The following is a 10,487-nucleotide window of genomic DNA, read 5'->3' as shown; positions in this document are numbered from 1 at the left end:
ATTCTCTTTCTGTGTTGCGAAGAAAAGGCACTGAACACCTTTTGCAGAGAACAAAATTCTGCGTAGGCGGCCTGCGGCCGCACTTAGGGATTATAACCCTCACAACGTAGAATTCTCTTTCTGTGTTGCGAAGAAAAGGCACTGGACACCCTTTGCAGAGAACACCTTTCTACGTAGGCAGCCTGCGGCCGCACTTAGGGATTATAACCCTCACAACCTAGAATTATCTTTCTGTGTTGCGAAGAAAAGGCACTGAACACCTTTTGCAGAGAACACCTTTCTGCGTAGACGGCGTCGGCCGCACTTAGGGTTTGTATGTTTTTTTATAATTATTTTACATTAATTCAATTTTTGTAAGAACTATACAACATATTTATAAAGTACATATAGCAAATTAAAGGGAATTAGCAAATTAAAGGGAATCAAATTAAATCAAATTAAATTATTAAATGAGATAAAAAATTTTAAAATCCATTCGTTCGTTTTTGAGAAATCTTGATTTCAAAAATTGCTTATTTTGAACTTTAACCTTTGATAATTCTTGTTGTTGTTGTTTGCCCAAAAAAAAAAGAAGTATACCGTTATACTCAGCTCAATCATCTCTATCGATTCCAATATTTTGTTTTTTAATTTGAGATTTGGAGCCCAACTGCATTTATGCTAAATTGGTTAGCACAAACAATGCTTCGTCTTCATATTCCTTGTTTACTTTTCACAGAAAATAACATGGCGCCGAAATTACAAACGTCAGCCAGAAAATTACTTGGGGTGTTCACAGTTCGTTCCAAATAGTGTCTCAAAATGTAGACGTCTACATTTTAAGACGTTTTCTAACCGTAAAATCTGTGGTGTTGTTGTTTCCCATACAAAATTGGAAAACGACGCCGTCTACATTTTGTCACACTCAAAGGTATGTTTTTTACGCGTCTACATTTTGCAACCTCGCAGCAGGGTTGCATTATGGCAATACTAATCACATTTTTTTTATTTATTGGGCACGTTTTCTGTATTTGCATTTAATTTGAGCGCAATTTCTGATGAAAAGAAACAAATCAAGGAAAAGAAATAACAAATATTACGAATAGGTAATTAAGTTAAAAAATTACAATTTTTCAGAAACAAAATCGAAAGGCGACATATAAAAAATGCACGCAAGGAAGAAATGTCTGGCAACACCAGCAAAGTTTTGAGACGATTTTGCGACGAGTGCTAGAAAGGGGTGCTCACAGTTTGATGCTAAAGATGTGTCAAAATGTAGACGTCTACATTTTCAGACACAATTTGGAACGAACTGTGAACACCCCAACTTTTTTCTTTTGCTTCATTTCATCATCATGATGNAACCGCAGCTGTCAATAATTATCTAACCTTGTATTATTGAATCATGGATGGTCATGATGTAAACGGGCCTATAAACTGAAAGTCGATCACTAAAGTTCGGTTTTTAATAGTAAAGTCAATTTTGGTCGATGTCGAACCCGACTTTGCCATCTCTATTTTGCATTTAGCACGTTGTGATTAAAAAGCGAAAACATTGGTGTGTATTGCCAATATGCCGGAGAGTGAAGTAACAGATCAAAAACAAGCTAGGCTAAATACGTCTGGGCCAAAACGTTATTTTCAGTCACCTCTATCTGAAGATGAAGTGAAACCAATTAAGTTAAAAAACCGTAGCCAGCAAAACTTCTCAGGCGAAGTCATAAAAGTGGAGTTGAATAAGCAGCTCCCATTTAAGAAATCCCATCGCAAGCTAGTAGACAAAAAAACAATAAAAAAGGAAATTCCAGAGCCAAAAATTCCTAAAGGACTCCTTCAAAAATACTCCAAGGGGGAAAAGGTAAAATCTAAAGGCGTAAAGACTAAGTTTTTCAAGGAAAAACTACAGCGAAAAGAAATTTACTTGGAATATGCAACAGAGCAAGCAGCGCGAACTGAACTTTTACTCACGGAGCAACAAGGTTTTATTGAACCAGACGAAGAGGAGCTGACTGCGCAGTACAGGCAGGAGGAAATTTCCCAAAATGTGAGCAAAATAACATACTTTTCGAGCATTCATAACATTTTTACATTTTAGGTCGATATTCTCGCTGCATCCAAACATTTTAAGTTAAACCTTGATTTCGGACCTTACTCCATGCGTTATACTAAAAATGGACGTCACCTGCTTCTTGGGGGACGACGTGGACATGTTGCTGCTTTTGACTGGGTAACAAAAAAACTACTTTGTGAAATAAATGTAATGGAAGAAGTAGTGGACGTCTCTTGGCTGCATGTTCATACCATGTTTGCATGTGCCCAAAAAGATTGGGTGTATTTTTATGACAACCAAGGCACAGAATTACATTGCGTAAAACGTCTATACCGCGTTAACTGCATGGAATTCTTACCTTACCACTTTCTACTCGCAACTGGTAATAAAGATGGCTATGCATCTTGGCTGGATGTATCTATTGGCGAACTGGTAAGTAATTTCAACACAAAGCTTGGAGATATACGAATAATGCGACATAATCCTGGAAATGGGGTGATGTGCATTGGAGGAGGAAAAGGTGTTGTGTCCATGTGGTCCCCTAAGGTTCGCGAACCACTTTCCAAATTGTTATGTCACTCCACTCCGATGAGTGCATTGTGTGTTGACCCAAAAGGACAGTATATGGTCACAGCAGGGCAGGATCGAAAAGTTAAAGTTTGGGATATCCGTGCATTGAAAGGTCCCATTGTTAGATATCAATTAAGATACCCAGCTAATCAGATAGAAGTGTCCCAACGTGGAGCTTTGGCTTATTCACAGGTAATTTATACCTAATAGTAATTTTTTTTTTTAATTCGCAACTAATATATTTATCAGGGTACGTACTGTGAAATTCAATCGAACTTATTACTGGGAAATAAAGCGAAAACTCCTTACCTGCGTCAGACATGTGATTCATTTGTGCATTGTATGCGTTTCTGTCCATATGAAGATGTCCTTGGTGTAGCTACTGCGAAAGGGTTTCAATCACTGCTCGTACCCGGCTCTGGGGAACCCAATTATGATGCATTGGAAGACAATCCTTATCAGACAAAGTCACAACGCCGTGAACATGAAGTTCATGCGCTTCTGGAAAAAATCCCGCCAGAGTTAATTACATTAAATCCAAATGAAATTTCGAATGTAGATGTGCCTACATTGCAAGAGAAAGTTGATGCCAAGCGAGCACTATTCCATGTGAAACCACCTAAAATTGACTTCAAAGCAAGGCACAAAATGAAGGGTCGTGGAGGAAGTGCGAAAGCTTCCCGCAATAAGCAAATTGTTAAAGATATCAAAAGAAAAGTATATATCTTTTTTAAGGAAAGCGTATTGCACTGTTTCATCTTTTTTAAATTTTACAGGAGTTTATTGAAGGCGTTAAAAAATCGAAGCAGGCCATTGTCAAGCAACATACGAAGAATGCTACAGATTTTATACCATTGGAAACGAGTGAACCATCCGTACTTGATCGGTTTAAGCCTAAAGACGATAGGAAGTAGTGTTTGGAAATAGTTGTTTGTTTAAATCTGGATACTTATAAGATTAAAAACTTAAGAAAAATATTTTATTTTGTATTATTAACAAGAAATACTCTCGAATGAGGCGATACAGAAGAGTTCCAAGAGCGCATGAATATAGGCTGCATTCCAAAACGTCAAAATATAAACCATCAGTCTCTTTTATTTCTAAACCGCACTAGAAGGAAAAGTCTAACTAACAAAGAACCAATTTACACGATGACTTTTCATCTTGGGTGGAAAGTCATGCGTGTCGAGCTTGTAGGCAAGAAGTGTAGCGAAGTCAGCGGGGTGGCAAGCGTTTTGGCGTACCGCTTTTATCGAGTTCACTTTTTCGTATTTTTGCTTTGAGTTCGCGATTCGCTCCTTTTTAAAAATAAGGACGAAAGAGTTGACCAAAGAAAATTTTACGCTTAAATGTCAAAAATACGCAAGAAACGCCGCAAAGAAAAAGTCATCGTGTAAATGCACGAGGATTTTCGAAGACTTTTTTAAAAGGAACGTGCCAAAAACGCAGGGTGAAAAGTCGTCGTGTAAATTGGCTCCAAAACAACAACTAGCATCTAACCGGGGTTTCGGACATTCGGCATTACAATATGCTGATGTTTAGAAATAATAAAATTATAGTTTAAAAACCTAAAACCACGCTATAATAATTTCCATTCGTACTGTCATCAGGTATGTAACTTGAGAATAGAAATCGCTGCTTCTTTTAGGCGCATCAATATTACATAGCTACATCCTGAGCTAATAAAATGGAGGTAAAAAGATACTGATGCGTTGTATTTTGACGTTTGGAATGCACCCATAATCAGGGTATTCATCTTAGCGCGATACAAGTTGTTGTTGTTGTTGTTGTAGCAACATACAAGCTCCCCAAAGAGTTTTTGGCGAGTGTTGCTGGAGTGACAGTCCTTGGCCAAATATAAATCTGGGTCGTTCCGGTTACGCAGATCCGACTGTCGTGGGATCGTGCGATACAAGTTCACGAGATTCGCCCCAATCATTTTATAATTCTTATTTATTTGCAAATGTCAAGTTAATTTTATTGAATTAGTCATTTTTATTTCCTATTTAGAATAGCGGTATATTATTTAGTTTAGGATAATATATACTTGTAGTAATTTATAATCCTTTTATCCGAAATGTATTCATCAATATTTTGAAGCAACTGATTTTTATATTCTGGTGTATACTGTTTTTCGGTCCAGTAAAACAAGTTCATAATGTGCTTCTTTCCTTCAAACGCATTTACCGCCCCATAAACGTGTATTTTTTGTATGTTTTGAATAACAAGTTCAATTTTATTTTCAAGCTCATGCAATAAAATTGCGTTTTTTTGTTTGACTAACGATGACATGGCGATTAAAGTAGACAGTTGAATATTTGGTCTGAGTAAAAGTTGCGGCAGATAGAGCATGAAACGTTTAAAAATTTCATCTCCATAGGTCTGCCTTAATTGCCACGATCGTATGATATCACAAACCAGAGTAAGTACTTCGCTTTCCGAGTTATATTTAGCAGGAAAATGGTTTTCTAGGAATGCCTCCAAGGTGGAGTTAAGTAAATTGTTCGCTAAATTCCCGTGTAACTGTATAACATGTATGTCATTCTCCAGTAAGCAAATGCGTAGGGCCTGTATTAACACATGGTAATCTTGTAAAGAATGTGTTTTCAGATTGGAAACAACTTCTTCAAGATAATTTAATAGTGAAACAAACTTATTAGCCTCGAGTTGGGTAGTTTTATGCGATTTGTAAAATTGGCATATTAGATATGCTATACATATATTTTGCTGTAGGCATAACTGGCCACCACTGGAGTTGAGTGTTTGTAAATGTTTCTTATACGACTTTTTACTTGATTCTGGATCTGTAATAGAGAAGATAAAAAAGTAAATTGTCTTCTAAAATTTAAATTGGCTTGAAAGTGCGAGAGCTAATTGCTAAATGTATTAACTTCTTAGTAAACCCAAGCATTAGGATGGTTTGAATTGGAATAAGGTACTCATTGAATTAAAGTAAACTACATGAATTATAAACGACTAAATTAAACTAACCTCTTTCACATCCCTGCTGGTAGGGAAATACCTCAGTTAAGAAGCTACTGGCGAAAATTTCGGCGTATTCCTCTCTGAACCAGTCACTCAGTAGATTATGATTTTTTTCTTGTTCATGCAACTTAATAAGCTGCCATATATTCTGTAGAATTTCTAATACAACTTTCAAAGTTAGTGCGGCTTCACTAGTCAATGTGATTGACGTTGATTGATTCTGCGGCCGTACTTCAATCCACGATTCAATAAGTAATGGCAATAAATGGTTAACATATTCTCGCAACTTTTCCTCTTCAGTTTTTTCAACTGCTCCAGCACCATTACTGTTTAATGAAGGCCTAAATAGTGTTAGCAAATCGATCTCTGGTGCCGAATTGAGGTACGGTCGTCTTATCTCGTAATATTGCGGAACATTTGGATTAAATGTAACCACTTTCGTAAAGTTGTTTACATTTCTCTCGTTTTTTTTGTCACGTTCACTCTCTACCAACGTTGATAGCATTTGTTGTAAGCGCTCCAATACTTTCGTGCGCCATTTTATTGTTGTTTGCTTCTGACCCAAGCGTACGGTAAGGGTTCTACTAGTGTGATCACCTTCTTTTCGTGCTCGAGAAATCATTTCAAGAAAATTCCGAACAATCTTTGCGCTCTGTGTTACTACCAATTGTGGTACGTGTTCTATCAATACATCAAGCATGAGAAGAGAGTCTTCCTGTATCGCTGGCTGAATATGTGTCATAGCACATCGCAAATATGAGGAAATTATGTGAAAGAAAGGCAAAACTTCTTCTGTCGTCAACGTTGTTAAGAGGCATTTCAAAACCTTAAATGAATCCCTTCTTGTATCTTTATCCACATCAAGCGAAATAGCAGAAATGCTTTGAACAACGTTATGCATATAACCAGTTAGGTTAACACTCCTTGCTATTAAAGCTTCCCGGAGTTTTCGAAGGGCATCAGCACGGGCATTTGAGCTGTGGTGTTTTAATCGCGAAATTGTTTCTTTTATGTTTAGTTGGCGCTGCCCATCAGCAAATTGTGTTTCTTTCAACTGTTCCCGTATAGTAATTTTGCGGACTTTGAATTCGGTTTTTGTTACATTAAGTCCTTTAGGCAACTTTGTTGCCTTAAGCTTAACTTTGGCCTTCTCAGATCGTAGTTTCTTTTTGTGGCTAACCATATTATATTCAGGATGAAATACGTGCTACAATTAAAAAATTTAAAGAAGAGTACTACAACTAGAAGTGCAAAACTATCGATGGTACTATCGATAGTATCGATAGTTTTCATTCTCCAAAACTATCGATGGTTTTAATTCTATTTCCCTGCAAAAATCGTGGGACTATGTAGTATATTTGTGGTAAATTGGAGTACTTACAAACGTGATCCTCTGTCATGCTGTAGCGGACCAACTCGTGTCTCTGCGCCAGCTGTTTGTTATCCTATCACTGCTCGTGTTTTAACGAAATGTGATTGAAGTTGAGCATTTGGAAGCACATTTGCATGTCTGGCCGTAGCTGAACGTGTAGAGATGCTCGCTGTTAGTTCTTAGCTCCCAGCATGTTCGGGTTCTCGAATGCCGTCAGAGGCAACATGTAATTTTTAATTTTTGTCTTGGTTTTGATTTATTTCGAAAAAGCATTTGAGAAGTGAAGAACAAAAGCGTGTACAAACGAAAAAATATAACAACAATGCCATTGTTAATATGTTGGAGTAGTTTTGTGCTACTCTGATGTAATGCAGGGATGGAGTATATTGTCCTGCCCTAGGACATCGCAATGTTAATTAGACCATATTTTTTATATGAATTGTGGTTAATTTTGGAGTACTCCTTGGTCCTTAGGGAGTACTCTTCACACGCATGCATGGAGTAGTCGCCATTTTTGCAGGGATATCATGATTATAGTTGTGTTTTTTTGCAAATTATCCAATAACTTGCCAGCAACTCTCCAGTAACTAAATTGGGTTGGCTTTCCAAAACGGAACCAATCGAGAATGAATGAATGAATGAAAAAAATGAGGGGGTTTAGAGCGGCTTTTTGTGATTCTAAATCTGAACCCCCTCCCCCCCCTCCGGAGGCTTATAGTTTTTAAGTAATTTGTGCTTTTTTACGGGCTTCGAATAAACTTGGGAGAATCCCTGCTGCTACAAATAAAGGGGATTCTCGAGTAACAGTATGGTTTGATTTCCACTTGGATTCTCAACTTTGGTTTATTCTCTAAGACAAGAAATACAAAAAATGCAATTTACAGATAGTACAAGCTATATACATAGGTTGACTCTACTCACATTGGTTTCGCTCCGTAGACAAGTAAAAAAGAACGGAATTTGCTAGAAGCGGGACTACTTATAGGTTGACTTAATACATAAATGACATTCAAATACAGATACAATACACCGCTATTCGTGCTCTGCAACATTTGTAGGGTTGCCATCATCGACATCCCCGCCCCCGTGAGCTGACCCGGATGAGGAGGCCTCACTAATGGTTCGTGCTGGTTCCACATCAAGAACCGCTAACCTTGAGATAGGTCTTCGGTAGACTCCGCTGCTTGTCGTAACATGGGCGGAGCGAGCGACACCGTCTCTACCGTAGTGTAGCTCCACCACCCTTCCTCTCTTCCACTGCGACCTGGGAGATTCGGCTTCACATATCAAAACAAGACATCCTGGCTGGATGGGCTTTTCTGGCAAGCACCACTTTGTACGCCGCGTCAGTTCGGGTAAATATTCGCGCACCCATTGGTGCCACATACCGTTCTTCAAATTCTGCACCACACGCCACTGCTTTCTCACGCACAACAGGCGGTGATCAAATGGCGCTGGCGTCTGTGTGGAGTTGGGGCACCCCAACAAAAAGTGGTTGGGGGTCAGTGGCTCCGGCTCCTCGGGCGTCACCGGCAGGTGGGTTAACGGCCTGGCGTTGACCATGTTTTCAGTCTCAATTAAAAGGCTCTGCAGCGTTTCGAGTCGTGGTGAGTGTTCCTTCAACATAGTGAATAGCGCTTTCTTCACTGATTGGACGAGTCTTTCCCATGCGCCACCTTCACTCGAATTCGCAGGTGTGTTAAATTTCCAGCGGATGCCCAATGGCGTTAAGCCGGCCGTTAAAGAAGAGGAATCTAAAAAAGAACTTACGCCTTGCAGCTCCTTTGCAATGCCAACAAAGTTGGTGCCATTGTCGCTCCTTATCACCACGGGCACTCCGCGTCTATTAATAAAATTTCGGATGCAGATAAGGCACGCGTCACTTGACAGGTCAGTCGCCACTTCTAAATGGATGGCGCGCACAGTGAGGCAGGTGAACAGTGCGACCCACCTCTTCTCACGCTGGCGACGAATAGTTACGCTGATCGGTCCAAAAAAGTCAAGCCCGGTATAGGTGAAAGGCCTAACATACGGTGTCACTCGGTCAGGGGGTAGAACACCCATTTGCGGTTGCTGGGGCTTGGCACGTTTCACGCGACAAAGTTGGCATCGCGACTGCACGCTATTTAGCAGTCTTCGAAGCGAAGGGATCCAATACCGTTGACGAATCTCACTCATCACCGTGGCAACGTTGATGTGTAAAAATTTTACGTGATAGTATTCGGCAAGCAAGCGCGTCACCCTATGATTATTTGGCAATATAATCGGCTGTCTCGCTTCAATCGACGTGCACGCTGCCCTCTCAATTCTTCCGCATACTCGCAGCATGCCATCATTTGCAATAAAGGGGTTGAGTGTCCTCAATGTACTGCAGGTCGAAACAGCGCCATTGCGCTTTATGTCGGCAAGTTCTTCGGCATACGCTCGTTCCTGGACGAATTGTATAAGATGTGTTTCCGCTTGACGCTCTTCGTCAACGGTTAGTTCGCCTTTAGTGGGCGCTTCGTGCCGCACTTTCCTCAACAAATTTTGAACATAACGATGAATCCATGCCACAGATCGTTTCAGTCTAGAATAATTTGAAAAGCGATCAATATCTGGCATTATCACGTATACTTGCCTCGCAATTGACATAGTGTATTTGACACGCAGCTCATCTCCGCTGTGCTCCTCGCTATTAGCTATAAGTGATTCCTTCTGCCATAAGTTCTCGTCTTCCAACAAAAATTCTGGGCCATTTTTCCACCGTCCGTCCGGGTTATAGTTCGCCGGAAATTTCGCTCTAGTGGCATCATCGGCTGGATTGAGAGGTCCAGGACACCACCGCCAGTCTCGCATGTCGCTAGCTTCTAAAATTTCTGCCACTCTGTTGGCGACGTATTGTTTATATCGTCGGTGATCTGCTCGAACCCATCGTATAACTGTATATGAGTCGGTCCAGAAATAGAAGCGATTAATGATTTTATTATGGTTTAATACGATAGTTTCTTTTAACCGTAGCGCCATGACCGCAGCCTGCAGCTCAAGCTTAGGTATGGTATGGTAGCGCGTTGGCGCGCAGCTTGACTTTGCCATAACAAATCTAACGATAACCCTACCATCACTCACCACGCGCCAGTAAGCCACAGCTGCCAACGCTTCCTCACTTGCGTCAGAGAAGGNCGTTGGCGCGCAGCTTGACTTTGCCATAACAAATCTAACGATAACCCTACCATCACTCACCACACGCCAGTAAGCCACAGCTGCCAACGCTTCCTCACTTGCGTCGGAGAAGATGTGTAACTCTGCAGGAATACTTTCGAAGTCCCGCACGTAGCAACGCGGAATTCGAAATTGCTCGACCTTTGGCAATTCGTTAAGCCACATTTTCCATTTGTGATAGATGTCGTTTGGCAATGGCTGGTCCCATTCGATACCAGCTCTCCACACTTCCTGCATCAACACTTTCGCGCTTACCATAAAGTCCACTAGAAGGCCGAATAGATCGAAGATCGACATGTTGAGGCTCAGCATCTCCCTTTTAGTAGGCCT

At 40.3% G+C, this 10,487-nt stretch overlaps 3 protein-coding genes across 3 annotated transcripts; 1 reads left to right on the top strand and 2 right to left on the bottom strand.

Annotated features, from left to right (window-relative positions):
- Positions 1–1,552: 1,552 nt before the first annotated feature.
- On the top strand, positions 1,553–3,576 carry LOC108364108 (probable U3 small nucleolar RNA-associated protein 7). Its single transcript, XM_017617675.1, has 4 exons — positions 1,553–2,023; positions 2,075–2,791; positions 2,849–3,316; positions 3,376–3,576. Exons 1-4 carry the CDS (start codon positions 1,553–1,555, stop codon positions 3,511–3,513), a joined length of 1,794 nt encoding a protein of 597 aa, XP_017473164.1. The 3' UTR covers positions 3,514–3,576.
- A 1,004-nt stretch (positions 3,577–4,580) lies between these two features.
- On the bottom strand, positions 4,581–6,841 carry LOC108364107 (testis-expressed sequence 10 protein). Its single transcript, XM_017617674.1, has 2 exons — positions 5,591–6,841; positions 4,581–5,403 (listed from the first exon to the last, which is right to left on the bottom strand). Exons 1-2 carry the CDS (start codon positions 6,765–6,767, stop codon positions 4,631–4,633), a joined length of 1,950 nt encoding a protein of 649 aa, XP_017473163.1. The 5' UTR covers positions 6,768–6,841; the 3' UTR covers positions 4,581–4,630.
- A 1,114-nt stretch (positions 6,842–7,955) lies between these two features.
- LOC108364111 (uncharacterized) lies at positions 7,956–10,084 on the bottom strand. The gene is made up of 2 exons (XM_017617680.1): positions 10,065–10,084; positions 7,956–9,877 (listed from the first exon to the last, which is right to left on the bottom strand). Exon 2 carries the CDS (start codon positions 9,792–9,794, stop codon positions 7,989–7,991), a length of 1,806 nt encoding a protein of 601 aa, XP_017473169.1. The 5' UTR covers positions 9,795–9,877; positions 10,065–10,084; the 3' UTR covers positions 7,956–7,988.
- Between the last annotated feature and the right edge of the window lie 403 nt (positions 10,085–10,487).

The sequence above is a fragment of the Rhagoletis zephyria genome, unplaced genomic scaffold, assembly GCF_001687245.7.
Source record: "Rhagoletis zephyria isolate East Lansing unplaced genomic scaffold, Rhagoletis_zephyria_1.1 Rzeph_scaffold_01463, whole genome shotgun sequence".
Classification (NCBI taxonomy): Eukaryota; Metazoa; Arthropoda; class Insecta; order Diptera; family Tephritidae; genus Rhagoletis; species Rhagoletis zephyria.
This window is presented reverse-complemented; position numbering and strand designations above follow the sequence as displayed.